We start from the raw sequence: 17,238 nt of genomic DNA on the forward strand, positions 1-17,238 counted from the left end.
TTAACAGTTTGATGATTGTGGCATTTTTAATCACCTCCAATGATGCTTTACGAAGGTTGTTTTCACTTGAATACAGCTTTTCTTTCAGTATCATCACATCTCAGGGAAACAGATTCTCACTGAACCATAGCATGCCCCTGAGAGCCTGGCAAATCCGGGCAGGGCTTGCCCTGCACTGGGAACTGCCATGAGCTTCACCTGGAGTAAGAGCAGCTCCAATCTCCAAGTTCATTTTTATGTGCATCGAAAGTCAAAAGCTTCAATGCTTCTAAGATAAGCATCTCTATTAATCTAAACATCCCTGGGGACAGCTGAATGGCTCTATTCAAAATCTAAACATATTCCTGTGATGGAAACTTCTGGAGACAGAGAGTAGTACTGGTTTCAAAACAGGGAACACACCACTGAGCTACAGACTTACAAGTGGCTGATGGTGAGTTTTATGTTGTGTGTAGTTGGCCATATTACAAACACACACTCCTTTACCAACAAATTCTTCAGGTCTGACATTCACTTCTTCTGTTTCAGTCTGAGACACTAGTGCTCTGCCACTCACTTCCTGAAATGTCTGCTTGGACACAGGCAATAGGCTTCAGTAGACTGTTTTGATATTTGGCACTCATTCCTTAACTTCTCTGAGTTTTTAAGGAGACAAGAAAACTGTTAAAGAAATTACTAAAGGTTTGCCTTACATTATGACATCCAATTTACCTCCATAAAATATGGATTTCCTTTATAAATTATGTAATGTTATAGAATAAGCTATGTGGTGTGCAGGATGAACATTCTCTGTATAGGGCAGGATCCAGGAGTTCTCTAGTCAGATATATTGTAATTGTGTGTCTCTAAAATGAAATCCATGCTTATAAATTGGTTATTTTTAAATGATTAAGCTAACGAGTTCTGAACTTTTAACCTATATGGGTTTCATAATTACACAGCTTGAAATCCTCATCAGAAAATCTGTCTGCTCCTGAAATTCAAATCATTTTATAATCTTGAATAATGCATGGCAACTCTACAGAAATTAAAGACATTCATAAAAGTAAAGAAATTCATAACATTAAAAAAATTCACCAAGAGCATAAAGCAACAGAAATAAATTAGTTGTCACTACCTTGGCCACCCAGCCAAATATCTCCCTCCTCTCATCCCTTTCTCACACACTTCATAAAGATGCAGAATATTGTCTTCCAGACATAACAGGGCTGGTATACCCATGAGCACTGAAGATATGGTGGCCTACACAAGACCTTCACTAGATCATGCCAATCAACAGTCCCATTGTGAGGGAAGATACCAGCATCGTGAGGGAGAAGATATCAGCAGTTAATGTTTGCTGGGAGAGGGAGAGTAAGCTTTCTTCAGGGATGTGGTACCCACCCATGCTCCAATGGACAGCCCTGTACTCATACACATATGGGCAGCTCTAATTGGATTCAGGAATAAAAGCACATTTTATATACATATATATATGTGTGTGTACATATATATGTATATATGCATATGTGTATGTATACATATATATATATATATATGAAATACTCAAAGAGTAAATTTTAAAAATAGATCCTCAGAAGAAATTATCTCCCAATACATTTCTTTTCAGATTAGGAAAAAAAAATTTAATCTACATGAAGTTGAGTAGGCAGGAGGGGATCGGTTGGAGTTAGGGAAGTGGTAAATATGACCCAAATGCATTGTATAAATGCTCAAAGAATTAATAACAATGTTTTAAAATAATAAGTAAATGTAAAAAGAAATGTAATCTGTGTCATTAATATAAGGAAAAGTTAAATCTACAAAATAACATTTAACACAAAATAGGTTTGTCTTTAAATCTTTCACATGTATTTCAAGGAGAAATGTTATAAAAGAATACTATAGCTAATATTTTACTAATGGTCTCTTGTAGAAGAAATGAGATTTTTTTCTACCAAACATCAAAACAGTGATCAGAACTATCCTAAGCCCCTTCCCAGCATACACCACTGCTATGCTCATTACACAGTGGTTTTTATAGGAGTTCTGTGCCATATTTATAATGCCAAAATATCAAAATTTTTAAAAATAATTGCCTACAAATTTTCAAAACTTGGCATTTATTCTCCAATAAGTTTTACTCTATTTCTTCTTTGATAATTCCATACATTGATGCAATGCGTTTAGACCGTAACCACTCCCTCCTTTCCCCTTGAAGACCCTCAAGAACTCCCTCCAGTACCCCACTCTCAACTTCATCTTGTTTTGGTTTGGTTTTTTGGGGGGATTTATCTTGTTTTTAAGGTTTGATTACAATAAGAGGAGTAATTATTGGTCTAAATCACAGCAGACCTTTCAAACAGAAAGCAAAGGAAGGGTGCAGAAAATTCTAAACAGGGATGTGATGCAATGTAGACATTAAAAACATCCTTCAAACAATAGACACAACCAGCAGGCAAAGGCCTTTGCCACCAAGCCTGATGGCTGAGTTCAATCCCCAGGACTACATGGCAGAGGGAGAGAACCAGGTTCCACAAGTTGTCTTCTGATCCTCACATTCATAATGTGGCATGCACAGACATACATACACACTAAATAAATAAGCATGTAATAAAAATTTAAATATAAACACATGACAAATTATGTTAGCTCAAATTAAATTGTATTAATTTAAGTATATGTATACTTTTTTTATTATGCACGTAAAAGAAATATACATGCCCACCTTTGAACAATGATTACTTCTGCTGAATTTGATTAGATGAGCTGAGTAGTAGTTACCTTTGTATTCTATCACATTTAAAATGTCTTGACATTTAACAAGTATTAATTTGGGAACATTTAAGAAGTTTTTAGAACAAAAGAAAAATCTCAGAAAGGCACCTCATGCTCACGAGTCCTCGAGTACCTTTTATTCTTAACAACTTATCCAACACTGTGTGTAGCTCCGATACAGCAGGAAAGCCTTAGTAACTGTCCTGCCTGAGATACATTCCTACATCATTTTGACTGTAAACACTATAACCAAGACTCTGGCATTGCCCCAAAGTCCAAGGCGAGAAGCACAAAGCAGATGCCAGATGTACTGTGTGCTTCCAGCTCCACAGCTAATGGACAGAGAAAGGGGATCTTCTAAAACAATGATTTGGCTGAGGTATTAATCAACTCAATGTCATAATAAAAGATCGTGCATCAAAAACTCACCCCAGCCTGCATTCCTCTCCTTATATGGAGACACTATTAATTTTTAAAAGCCTTTGTGCTATTTATTTCTTATAAAGTATACTACTGTCAAAATAGTGCCCAACGTACTTTAACCATAATTTTCACTGTTCAAAAACTACATTTTTAAAGTCTAAATCTTAAATTACCCATATTTACTTTTGACCACCTTAGGCTATCAGGCACTATAGATGCAGACAAGAAACATTTCTCCATTTAAGAGGAAAATATTTAGTTTTAGAAAACCCAAAGTGGTATGCTGAATTAAACTTATCAGGGAATGTGTTTTGCTAAGTACTCATTTCAATCAATCTAGAATTCATTTTCAGCTTTTGACTTCTAAACAATAGTAAAGGTTTGAAGAATACTACTTCAAGATCTTAATATTCTACTTCTATTTAATATTGATTTCAAATATTAAAGTTGCAAAAATTACACAGGTTTTAATATATACACACACAAAAAAGTTACAAAACTCTAACGTTTAAAATTAATTTGTCCTAATAGTTCTTTTTTTAATGCACTAAATGTGAAGAAAAGATTTATTTCATATTAAAGTCTCTATTGAGTAGATGATATTGCCTTCATTGTATTCAATCATTAGAGTTAAATACCTCGCTTACTGAAATAGAAGTTCCTATTGGAGAAAAAGCTGTCCCTGCAGTTTGAGAGTTTATACCCTTGCCATCAGGTCTCCCAGCAGCAGCAGCAACAACCAACACCCTATCATTTTGCTGTTCTCTTCTTATGCACATTATTCCCTGTTGCTTCTTGATGCTCATCACAAAACTTAAAAACAAAAGCAAAAACAAAACAACAAAAAAACAGCAGTCATCAGGTCGCTGAACCTGCAAACTACTTCTCCTAAGTAGTCATGTCAATCTGTCAATCTACCCGCCTCCACATTTACACAGAATTTTTACAAATCCTTCTGGTGTCTCACTCACTTAATCTCGGTTCCAAATTATTCTATCATTAAGAAAAAAAGGCAAGTTCGGCAGCTACCCCAAAGAACCCTAATATTAATTGCCATGTAGCCACTTTAGAAAAGAATGAGTGTGATTTTAATGGCATAATAAGAAAGGCCAGTGGCTTTTACATTACTTGGATATGAAATGCATTGACTATGTCACACACAAGCACAAATGTTCTCGGTGTCCTAACAGCAGGCCTTCCTGTTTTTTTTTTTTTTTTTTTTTTTGGAGGAGAGAGAAACTTCCCTGGCCATCCATCTCGGGCCCACTGCTCCCTGGGAGTTTCTGGGTTGCCCTTGCTATTCCAGGGACACCTTGACATCACTTCTCCAAACTTTTAATCATCATTGCAGAATCATCTAAGCAGTAAGAGTGGAAGGGCTGTCAAGTCAAAGCGCCATCTTTTACAAGATGATCCTGAGCAAAATAAATAAATCACAGAAACTCACCACAGAGATCACTGGAGCAACAGAGCATCATCTCACACTGAGGGAGAGAGACTGCAAGGACCGTCTCCTTCACTCTGGGTTCTGGCAAACTTCAAGGATCTTATAGTTTATCTTTGCTTTTTTTTTTTTTTTTTTTTTTTTTTTTTTAGAAAAAAAATGTTTGCTTCCAATAGTGTGCAGTTTCTTCATGTTAATAAGAGTGAATGAATCTAGTTGAAGAGAAATCTCAACACTTTGAGATTAGTCACAAACATGATGTGTACTCATGCACAAGTGGATACTAGATGTAAAGCAAAGGATAACCAGACTACAACCCACAGCTCTAGAGAAGCTAGCTAACAAGGAAGACCCAAAGTGGGATGCATGGTTCAACCTGGGAAGGGAAAATAGATGATATCTTCATGAATAAACTTGGGGTGGAGGGGGAATAGAGGGGAGGGGATGGGAGATGAGAACATAAGGGAACAGAATGGTCAAGCTAGGGGAGGGATAGAGTGGGAGAGCAATGAAAGAGATATCTTGATAGAGGGAGACATCATGGGGATAGGTGTTAGGGAAGTTCCCAGGAATCCACAAGGATGACCCCAGCTTAGACTACTTACAATAGTGGAGAGGGTGCCTGAACTGGCCTACCCTGGTAATCAGATTGGTGAATACCCTGTCATCATAGAGCCTTCATCCAGTCACTGATGGAAGCAGATGCAGAGACCCACAGCCAAGCACCAGGCCAAGCTCCAGTAGTTCAGTCGAAGAGAGAGAAGAGGGATTCTATGAGTAAGGGGCATCAAGATTATGATGGGGAAATCTATAGAAACAACCAAACCAAACTAGTGGGAACTCATGAACTTTAGACCAACAGCTATGGAGCCTCCATGGGACTGGACTAGGCCCTCTACATAGGCGAGACAGTTGTGTAGCTTGATCTGCTTAAGGGGCCCCCTGGCAGTAGGTTAAGAATCCATCCCTGGTGTATGAGCCAGCTTTTTGGAGCCCACTACCTATGGTAGGATACCTTGCACAGCCTTGCTGCAGGGAGAGGGACTAGGACCTGCCTCAACTGAATGTACCAGGCTCTGCTGACTCCCCATGTAAGGCCTTGTCTTGGAGGAGGTGGGAATGGATGATGGGATGGGGGGAAAGGCTGGGGAGCGGGAGGAGGGAAGAGAGGGGGATCTGTGGTTGGTATGTAAAATGAATAAAAAATTTCTAATAAAAAAGAAAAAAAGGAAAAAATAGAAAATGTTTGCCTACAATAGTCTCCAGTTTCTTCATGTTAATAAGAGTTAATTTAGTTGAAGAGAAATCTCAACACTTTAAAGTTAGTCATAAATGTTTTACCTGTGTTAAAATAGAAGTTACAAAGACTAGGGAACAGACCAAATAAATATAGCTAGGTGATATGATTTTAGTTTTGTTTTGAGAAAAATCTATACTGGTTTCCATAATGATGGCACTAATTTGCATATGCATACTAACCAGCAGTGAATAGGGTGTTCTTTCCTCATATGAATGAACTACACCCCTGAACATATACCCAAAGAACTCCATATCCTGCCACAGAGACACCTGTACAAGTTGTTGCACTATTGACAACAGCAAGGAAATGGAATTAGCTGAGATGTCTGTCAGAGGCTGAATGAATAATAAATATGTGGGACAGCCACACAATGGGATTTACTAAGCTATAAAGAAAACTGAAATCTCAGTAAAACAAATAGATCTGTAAAATACAGTGTTTAGTAAGGTGACCTGAAATAAGAAAGACAAGAACGACCTGTTCCTTTCATAAGCAGAACCTAGCATGTAAATGTATATACATGTATGTGTACACATACACATATACAAATACATAAACGTTCGGTCCCTACCCAATCAGAAGTAAATTCATTCTTCTGACCAAGAGAAACTAGTGTTCCCTTAAAGGCACAATTGAACCCTAATCAAGGCTACTGAAGCATCTTCCCCTCAAGAGTAAAGACCTTAAAACCACTTAGGAAGAGGACTAAAACCAGAGGAAAAGCTAAGTATCCCATTCCAGGAAACTGGGTAAAGAATACACATGATCTTCATCTACTATCCCTTAGGTTCAGGTTGTTTCCCTAGGATGTAGGTGAGAAACTACTTATAAATGGAAACTTCCGTCTTTGAGTTCCTCAGACATGCAAGAATTGTGACAAATCAAGTATGTTATACTCAAGAGTAAAGTTTAATAAACTAACATTTAATAAACTTATGAAGAACTTATAAACCAGTGGTTCTCAACCTTCCTAATGCTGTGACCCTTTAACACAGTTCCTCATATTGTGGTGACCCTCAACCATAAAATTATTTTCATTGCTATGCCATAACTATAATTTGCTACTGTTTTGCTACTATTAAATTCATAATGTAAACATCCATGTTTCCCAATGGTCTTAGGCAACCCAGGTGGAGGGGGCGTGACCCACAGGTTGAGAGCCACTGAACTCGGTTCTAAAAAGAGTTGGAGCCACACCCTTACGTACAGCCTCAAGGATGTTCAGTCAGGAGATGGGACACCAGAGCTCCGTTTTGGCATTTTGGCTAGAGAACCAAGGACATTTCTGAGACCTTCGCTTTGAGGCTCTGCATGAAGATATTTCTCTCCTTTTTTCATCAGCAAAAGCAGTACACACTTTCATTTGTACATGCGTTAAGCACAGGCTTGGTATAATTTCCATTTAAAAGGCGACCTATTTAGAAAATCTCATTATACCATCATATGCTGGCTTCCATTGAGAGTGAGCACAGTGGCCACACTAATCTGTCGGTCTAGAAGTAGGTTCTTACCCTATTATCAACTAAGAACTATGAGATGCTTCGGGTTTTATGTGTATGGATATTTCAGATATTCAGGTTGTGAAAATCATTTTCTATCACACTTTCAAGTCATTCCAATTTGTTTATAGTTAAGATTGTATAAATACCTTATTTAAATTGCAATATACGTTAGGTTGAAATTATTAAAGGAGTTGTATCTGAACCGGCTTCTGTGCTATTTTACTCCAGCTGAAGTCTACACAAGAGGGATTTCCTCTTTATTGTTTAGGGAATGTCACTTGATCTTTCAAAACTGATTGGTAACATCAAAAGAAGGAAATCTAAAAAGAGAACCTGAAGTGTCCAAACTGTCAGTATTAAGTTCAGAAATCTAGTCGTGATTCCCTAAGTGAAGAGCCTAGATTCCTATCATGGAAAAGATACACTCTCTTCTTAAACAGAAAAATTATACACATAGAGAGCTTTAAAAAATACTGTAATTTAAGAGACTAAGGAAACCGAATATTCTTGCTTACTAAAAACATATTTATAAATTAAGGCATTTATACAAAGTCTGAAACGAGTACCCCATGGAAGTGTTATAAATACTGGTCTAGTTCCAAGAGGAGCCCATAATTAGTCACAGAATATTGGAGCCCTAAGAACAGAAGAGGCAGCAGAGCCAGGCTGAAAGCCTAGAATACGAGACTCCCATCAGATTGTCACACAGCTCAGAGCTCTTTGTGACACTTCCAAGGAACTAAACAGTTTTTTTAGACTTCCTGAGTAACCTGTCTCTAATGGACAGCATCCTCCTTGGCCAGCTGGAGGCACACCTATCTCCTTGGATCATGGGGTCTAGCATGTTTAGCTGCCTTGTTTTTTATAACTTCCTAATGTATTTCTTGAGATCTCTTCTCTCCTAAAACAGACGTTCTCCTTCATGCCCCTCCTCCTCTGCTCCTCTTAAAAGTACCACCTCTGCCCATTTCTCAAAACCTACTTTAAATCATTAAGTAGCGAACACATGCACAAGTACACACACACACACACATGCACACGCACACACTTTTTAAGATTCTGAGTCTTTAGGAGCTGGATGCAATTGTCTTTCCACTACAATTTGCAGCTTGTTACTTGAATGTGAAACTCTGACATTATGTCTTCCTACCCATTCAGTTTTAAGGCAGCCTTCCTTCCTTCTAAGCCTCTATCAAGTTCCTGAGTGGCCTGATTTTCTCTCATCATCACGGCAAGTCCCTTCTGATCTACAAGGAAGCACATCCATAAGAGATGTACTTCAGAGAGCTGATATAAGAGCTAAGAACAAAAGCGATTTCTTTGGCACATCACAGTCCTAAGTGTTACTGGATAGTTCATTTCTTTGGGGCCTTCTCAATGCATCTGGGGCAGGAATAGTTGACCATATAAATGACAAAGTTTGTAAATGAGAAATGCTAGAATATTTAGAAAACCTTAGAATCATACTATCAAATCCAGTCCTCTACAAGGTAACAATCTACTACCTTGCTTTGATGGAGATGCTTCCCACTAGGTGTTAGTGGAATACAGTCTAATTAATACACACTTGATGGGTGACCAATTAGCACTTGCAGACGTTTGCATTTTTAAGAGAGGGTGGTTTGTAAATTCTGAAGTTTTCCTTCTATTTGATATAATCTAAAATAGTATAGCGGGACTACAATTTGTAGGTTACATAATTATAAATAAATTTTTCTGTAAAGACTGTTCCATAATCATGGCAGATATATATATATATATATATATATATATATATATATATATATATATATATATATATATATACCTGTACAGACAGCTTGAAAGGAAACTAAAGTGAAAGAGAATTTGTAGGACTGTGTCCAGCAAGACAATTTCTGGCTAATGGCACATTGTAAAGTACAAGGTGGGTTCTCTGACTCTTTTTTTTTTTTTTTTTTTTTTTTGAGTTAAATTTTAGCCCTAAATAAAGCCTTGTTATCATCTCAAACGTGACTGGATCTTTTTCTTAGCAAATCTGAATTCTTGCAAACATTTTCTGTTTACTTTTTGTTGTACTAAAGTAAGTAGCTATATGAGCAGTACCATCAGGCCTGATGATCTCTTCTTTCTCACCTCTGATGAAACAATGAAAAAGCTGAATAAGAGCAGGTAGACACCCTACACACCCTCTGTACAGGGATGTACCCCTTGCCTCCCATTCACTCATACACACACATCCATGCTGTATTGCCAACCACGTAATTTCAGAAAGCACTAGGGAGCCCGTATTTGACTTGGCCATCGTCAGGATTACTTTATGTTTAGTTACTATCTCCCAATACCATTTATCTTCGCCATAGTAAGGTCACAGAGGTATTAATGCAAAGTGCTCCTCCGGGCTGGGTACATGTCTGCACACTGCTGCCAACTGCAATATTTAAAAGGGACAACATAGCTTCTTGGAAGAAAACAGGTACAGAATTAGAAACCCTCAATTCTGGTTCGAACTTGATCATTGACTAAAATCAAAGATGCTTATTAAAACTGAAGTACAAGCAGGAGGTGGTAGCAAATACCTTTGATACCAGCACTCAGGAAGAAAGGCAAGTAAATCTCCGTGAGTTCAAGGCCAGCCTGGTTTACATAGTAATTTCCAGGCCACCTGGACTACATAATGAGGTCCTGTCAAAGATACAAAAATAACAAACAAACAAAAAAAAAAACCCAAAAAAACAAAAGAAAACTTGTAAGAAGTCCAAGTGGTGAAAGATATCTTTAAAAAAACATCCCAGTTGTAAGCAAACATGGAAGTATTTGAGGAGACAAGACTAAAGTTATACCTAAAACGGAAGCTATATAATAAAATCCTAAGAATTTCAAAATGCTAAAAGTCCAATATTAATGCTCATATTAAAATATTAATTATGTGTATGAAGTTACAGTGCCCCCAAAGTCACTTAGGATTGAGGTGATCTGAAAACACTGACTATTAAAATAATCTGACCTGGCTCTTGAATGATCACTAAAAATTGAGAAGGAGGTACAAGCACATTCTTCCTATGTGTATAGTGCTTTAATGTTTTCACTGAATTCTCACACACGGCTTATAACTGTGACACTAAGACCATTTACCATTCTCCTTTCACCAGTGAGTAAACTGAAATTCTGAGTGACTGAATTATTCAACACCAAAAAGTGTTCATTCATTCATTCTACATTAAAATAAAGCATTGTTATCATCTCCAATGTGACTGGATTTTTTTTTCTTATCAAAGCTGAATTCTTGCAAACATTTCCTGTTTACTTTCTGTCATACTAAAGTAAGTAGTTATATGAGCAGTACCATCAGGCCTGATCTCTTCTTTCTGACCTCCGATGAAACAATGGAAAAAGCTGTACAGCTAAGAAGGGCTATGCACAGTTACAGGCACCGGAAATAAGCAATGGATAAAACAGAGACCCTCATGGAGATAAAATTGTTTTAAACCAATAAAACTGAATCCTAACTAGGCCGAGACAGACCAAGGACAAGGATCAACCAGCACACTAAACAAGGGAAACACTAAAGATACAGAACAATTGGGAGGTGTATGTAAGAAAAAAACAGTAGCCTAATTACTCTTGATATTTAAGATGCTTCGGGCAGCTGGGGGCGGGAGGGGGGGGAGGTATTCTAGAGCCTCAGAACAGAATCTATGGTGATGAGGCTAGGACTTCATTCCGTACAACTGTCCTTGAACATCCACAGGGGTTGGGTCCAGGATGCCCTTCAGACACCAACCTCTATGGATAGATGGCCATGTCCCTAATGGACAAGAGGTTGCATATAAGCCATATATGGCCTCCATGTACTTTAAATTATGGGCACCTTACTAAGTATACTTACAAAGTATAAACATCGTATACACAGTTGTTCTATTGCTTATGTAATAATGACAGGGGGAGGTAAAGCCAACACATCTTGACAACAGGCACGAAACATCCTAGGCTTAGAGAGAACAATGGTATAACAAATACTGGAGAGACTGAGGACCTGTGAGACAGGCTCTGCTCACACCCCATTTCACCTGGACAGATTCAGGAACGCTCCTGACAGGTAAATTTGAGTAAAGTGGAGTCAGGCTTTCTGGAACTTTTTTCTGAATACTTTTGATCCACAGCTGTTTGAATCCATAGATTCCAAATCTGAAAATACAGATTGCAAGCCATATTCCTAGAGGGAATATCCTTTAAGCAATACTTTTAGAGTAATATAAATCTAATCTACCTTAATAGTTATATGCTAAATATAATATTGTAATATAACATAACAGCACCTAACACTTATTGATGATGTTGTGTTCACTCTCCTGAGAATTTGGCTTTAAATTGTGGCTAGGTTATAACACATGATATAATATAACATAAAATTATTGCATTTTTAATTTTAGTTCCAATTACCCATGAGAAAACCATGGGACAAAGAAAGGGTTAAGTTTTTGAAAGCAATACAGGTTAAAAAAAAATAAAAACAACAACAAGAAGAGATTCACTAAGTTTGTTCAGAATCTAATCTGTGCAATGAGTTAGCACAATTTAGAGTTAAGAAGCTGACTAGACAGAAGAAGATCACTCCCTATCAGTTACCATAACCTTAGCCTGGAATTTTATTAATTTAAAATTTATATCTCTGGAAATGCAAAGAGGGGTTATAAATACATGTGAAACGATAAAAAATGAACTGTGCTCATAAATAAAGTTTTGAAATAACTGCTAAGTTCAAGCATTAGAGAGGAGGGGAAGGATGCCGTATGGACAGAGAGAGGAGAGGAGAAAACAGAGGACAGGAAATCCTCTGGGGACGTCACCTGCAACATCAGCCTTGAGCTTCTCCAGCTGTGCTCAGATCCATGGAGGAAATGCAAGGCTGGGCTCAGGAATGAAATCACCACAGACATGGGGTCCTAGAGACTTCCCTGGTTCAGATATGTCCTCTTTAGGAAGACATTAAGGTTAGTCCATATGATTCTTATATTTTTGGACCTAAGATTCTATAATTTCATAACTCTATAGGCAGAAAGTCATCTTGAAATGTGGAACTTTACAAAGTATCTCTTTCCCTCTTTACAAGCTTTTGCATTTCTTTCTGAAGCACTGTTCAAACCTCTTCCAGACATGTTCATAACTTCAAGACCCCGCAAATCAATGTGAACTTTTAGAGTCAAAATTGCCATATCACTATTTAAGAAAATATAATAAATATATTTATTGAGGTGGAAGTATCACTAATAAAAATAAGTGCTCAAAAATTAACTCAGGAGTCTAAAAAACAAAATAACTCAGGGATCATTAACAAAAGGTTTAATGTAGCATTCCCATTTCCCAAGCAAAACACCATGCACACCGTGAATTGTCTAATTACACACTGAAAGTTACACACTTCTCATCACCATCAGCCATCAACTTTGCAGTCAGTGAAAAGGAAGGTGAGAACTCCAAAAACATAAACAAGGTTTACAAACGCAAACAATGACCTTGGCCTTTTTAAGAAAACTCAGAGAGCACCTACAGGTATGTGTGAACTCTGGCTGTACTAACCACTGCCCAGCTGCGAGCTACATTAACAAGACAAAAGACATTTTCAAATGTGGTAGTGTCAATTTTCAAGTGCAGGAAGTGTCTGCGGAGCTGTGCCATCCACTAGAGGGCAACAGAGTGTTCTCAGAAAGCAGCGTGACAGTGTGTCATGTTTCAGGTCACTAGTTCATTCACTGTGCACACTAGTCTCTATTTGAATATGATATGAGATCCTTGAATGCTAAGTATGTTAGCAGACAGTGTGTTCTCATAAAAGTGTTCTCATTCTAAATTTAGTCCTGCTGGCATTTTCATTTCTCACATAATAATAATATGTTAATCCAAATGTTGTGTCATATTAATCAAGTATCTTCTTATAAAACTATTTTGAGCAATTTAATAACTTTAAAACAAATTTTATAAGATTTGTTTAAAACTATTAAAACGTACATGAAGATGGTTTCTTTGATGTCTCAATACTTAAATTCAAACAGTTTGGTACTTAAAACACGCAAGTACAGTACAGTAATAATAGTACCATAATATTAAAAGACAGCAACGAACATTAAACACCTGATTCTTCTGTACTAACACCAGAGTAACTAACATTTTGCCATTGAACAAACTGTTGAACCTGAGGTGAAGGCAGATGAAAATCTTAATGTTAGGAACCAGGTGCTCTCCCAGCCTGACTCCAGGGACTCATCACTAGCTGCCGCGTCAACACCAGCCACCAAATGCAACACACACATCCTTTAAAAAGTCCCTGCCATTTCAGCCTGCTCTCTGTCTCTCCCTCTCTATCTCTGTCTCTGTCTCTTTCTGTCTCTCTCTTGTCCCTGCTCAGAAGTGCCTTTTGCTCCCCCACCTCAATAAATCTCTTGGGTGACATCTGATGCATGGTGTGATTTCTGAGGCATTTCCTGGTCCCATCAGCCCAGATACCCTTCTGACCCTAAACCCCAACTAACACTTACACTATGTCTAACAAGCACCTGTACCAAAAGCGGAAGATAAAGCTGAACTGATAGTGGAATAATTGAGAACCAGACGGCACATGACATTCAAGGGTCAATGCACAATACAAGCCAACAAGAACTCCTGGCCTGTCTCCAAGCGTAGCCCTTCCCATCTATAAAACTTGGCCAAAGATGAAGACATTTTCCTGTGGTGGTGTACTATGCAGTACAGTCTTACTTTTATATTTAATAAAGTCATGGCAGCAACTCAATTTTCATAAATGTTACGTATTTTCAAATTTCCATAGTACGTTGTAGTTGTCTTCTTCAACAATGCCAAAAAACGAATAAAAAACAATTCACCATGTGAGCAACTGCTTTAAAAGTTTGATACTGAGTAACAAGGCCATGTGTTTTAGAAGCCACCTCGTTAGTAAACTCAGGCAACTCTATTAGCCCCTTCTCCGATTTTTACATCAGACCATTCCACCTCCAGTTTTCAGCCTCTACTGAACTGCACAGATGGGTTTTCCACAGCGAAGCCACGCTAGCTGACACTGCTTTTGGACTCACAATTGTCGTCTTTGCTGCTTCACTCCTTGCTTCCGGCTATCAAGAGGCCCTCCCTGCCACATCCCCTGCAGGCAGCCTACCCTAGGAATGGAAGTGTTATGACTTCGGCATAATGAGTATGTACATCCACCCAAGCTTCCCTGGGCCTGCTGTCTGTCCATATTCTATCTGTGAAAGAGTATTAGGCAGCCAGTTTACAAGTAGGTGGCTATAAAAACCCGACTGTGCCTCAGACAATCTTGGGCAGGTTTGATATGCCACAGGACATCCACAAACCATCCGCTGAAATTACTGCATACTCTAAACTGACTGAAAAGTAAGGGAAATAATGCATTTGGCGGGGCTCTGCTCCCACACTAACAAAAGAACTGTAAGGAAACCTTCAGACTGTACGGAGAACATCAGGAAAAATAAGAATGCTCTCTTCTTCGCCATTTTTCTAACAAAAGGAAGAAATTGGAATGATGTTTTTTTTTTTCCAGGCAACATCAAAAGTGCAAATCCTTATCGATTGTGTAGAACAATGACAGGCTTCATGGGAAGGCAAGAAAGTGCATTAAGAGAATACTTGAAGCTGTACCCAACATATATGATCCTCTGCTAAGATGTTAACTGATTATCTCCCCCTGTCTCCTGATTTAGTAATGGTGTTAGGTCCTATTAAAAGAGAGACTACACATAATAAGGCTGCTTCTGTGGCTACTGAACAGGACATGGAAAATTTTAGAAAGCTTTGCAGAACAATATAGAGAATACAGCAGGGGAAACTGATGGATCGGACAGAGCTCCCCGGATGTTAACAGAATCTCCTTCCCGGACACGGGGTTTGGGGAAAGGCTGGGATGAGAGAGTTTCTTCTGCCCCCTCTTCAACTGAGCATTTTCTGCTTTTTGTATGAACACACTGGTAGTGGAAGCTGAGGTGGAAGCTCCCTTCTTCATGAACAGAAAACCCAAATAGCTCAACTACCTTGCAGGAAGAAGGTGGTCCCAGGGAGGAAGCAGAAAGTGAACTGGGAAAAGGCAAGTGGATACCCATCTTTGGTGTTGTGAAGGGGGAGGGAACTTCACTGATGTTTCTCAGCTATGTACTATAGCTCAGGCTGTGAACTCAGAACTCAAGAGGCTGAGGTGGAGAATTAATGAGCTCAGGCCCAACCAGACCAGCCAGAAGGAAATCCTAACTCCAGAAAGCACAACAAAACAACAGTCATTAAACATCTCAGCAGATACTATCAACACGGGGAACACTAAAGACAAGAATCTTTAGTCCCTGTCTTCTGGGAGCGACAGTCATCTGGGAGACACAATTCCCTTAGGAAATGGCTGACTAGCACCCAAAGCCAGTCAAGCCAAGTACCAAGAGAAAATATAAAACACAAAATCTGTTTGCAAAGATTAATGTAAGTTTGAAACACACACACACACACACACACACACACACACACACGCCCTGAAGCTTCAGAAAAACAATACAGAGAAACATGCCACAAATATAAATAAACCTCCTATAAACAATGCTAAGAGGGTGCAGAAGAAACCTTGGAAGCAGTTCGATTTCTGAGGACAACATAGAGTTCATATTCATCAGAGTGTTTCAGTGGCAATAATCCAGAGTATGGCCATGGAATAGTTTACTTTTATACCTTTCCTAAAGTACTAAGAAGCAAAATTCCATTCAATCACTACATTTGTGATGAATTATTCTCAAATAGGTAACAGAACATTTCTAAAGTTTCTCAACTGAATGCTCTTCTTTTGGAGTGGGGGTGGGGGTTAAAAATGAAAGAAAGACAGTCATACAATATAGTGTGCCATCTACTTTGAGAAAAATCTATACCATAGCTCTTCATCAGTCATCCATACCCCTCTATATTCTCCAATGTAAACGCAAAACACGTTCCAACCTCAGGCATTAGGATGAATATTTAGCAAGTGTCTGGAATAAACTCCAGAGCCAGAAGTAGCAGGAACTCCAAAAGCCTCTGTCGCTGACACTAATTTATTGAGATGTATTGGGAACTCTGGAGAATGAAGAGTCTGCTAATTAGGCCACCACAAACAAGTTCCCAAACTTTGACAAACTTCGGGCAAACATCTGATGAAGAACTTTGATTTATGAGCTGTCCAGGTGAAACCTGAACAGATGGTATCTTTTAATAATAACTGACACATGAGTTTGTAAAGAAATTCAATGACTTGAAAATATGCTGCTCAGTAAAGGAAAATGAAGAACAATTTTAGAGTCACCTACCTTATCTTTGTCTTCAACAACATCTGCTAAGACATCATCCGGATCCAGGATTCCTCCATCTGTGTATTCTAAGTGATGAATCTTCACCCAGTATCCAGGATCCTATGGTGGAACAAGTAAACTTGATGACTCAATTTACTTATACCAAAGTAAGATACATTTTAAGAGAAATAATTTGTCTCCATAAAAATATGTGACAGTTAGGGTTTCTACTGATGTGATAACATACCATGACCAAAATCAACGTAGGGAGTAAAAGGTTTATTTTGTCTTACAACTCTCAGGGCACAATTAGGAAGTCAGGACAGGAACTCAATCAGGGCAGGAACCTGGAGGCAGGAGCTGATGCAGAGGCCATGGAGGGGTGCTGCTTACTGGCTTGCTCCCCATAGCTTGCTCAGCCTGCTTTCTTATGGCTCCCAGGACCACCAGTCCGGGGGTGGTACCATCCCCAGTAAGTCGGGCCCTTCTCCATTAACCAATAATCAA

The 17,238-nt window shown here is 38.5% G+C and overlaps 1 protein-coding gene across 1 annotated transcript in view; it reads right to left on the reverse strand.

Annotated features, from left to right (window-relative positions):
• The window catches only part of Pard3b (par-3 family cell polarity regulator beta), a 993,468-nt gene that overhangs the window by 842,056 nt on the left and 134,174 nt on the right, over window positions 1-17,238 (reverse strand). Inside the window, exon 2 of the mRNA XM_028891309.2 lies at window positions 16,750-16,851. Within this exon, the coding sequence (XP_028747142.1) occupies window positions 16,750-16,851 (102 nt within the window). The remainder of the gene's footprint in view (window positions 1-16,749; window positions 16,852-17,238) is intronic.

This window comes from Peromyscus leucopus, chromosome 13 (genome assembly GCF_004664715.2).
Source record: "Peromyscus leucopus breed LL Stock chromosome 13, UCI_PerLeu_2.1, whole genome shotgun sequence".
Lineage (NCBI taxonomy): Eukaryota > Metazoa > Chordata > Mammalia > Rodentia > Cricetidae > Peromyscus > Peromyscus leucopus.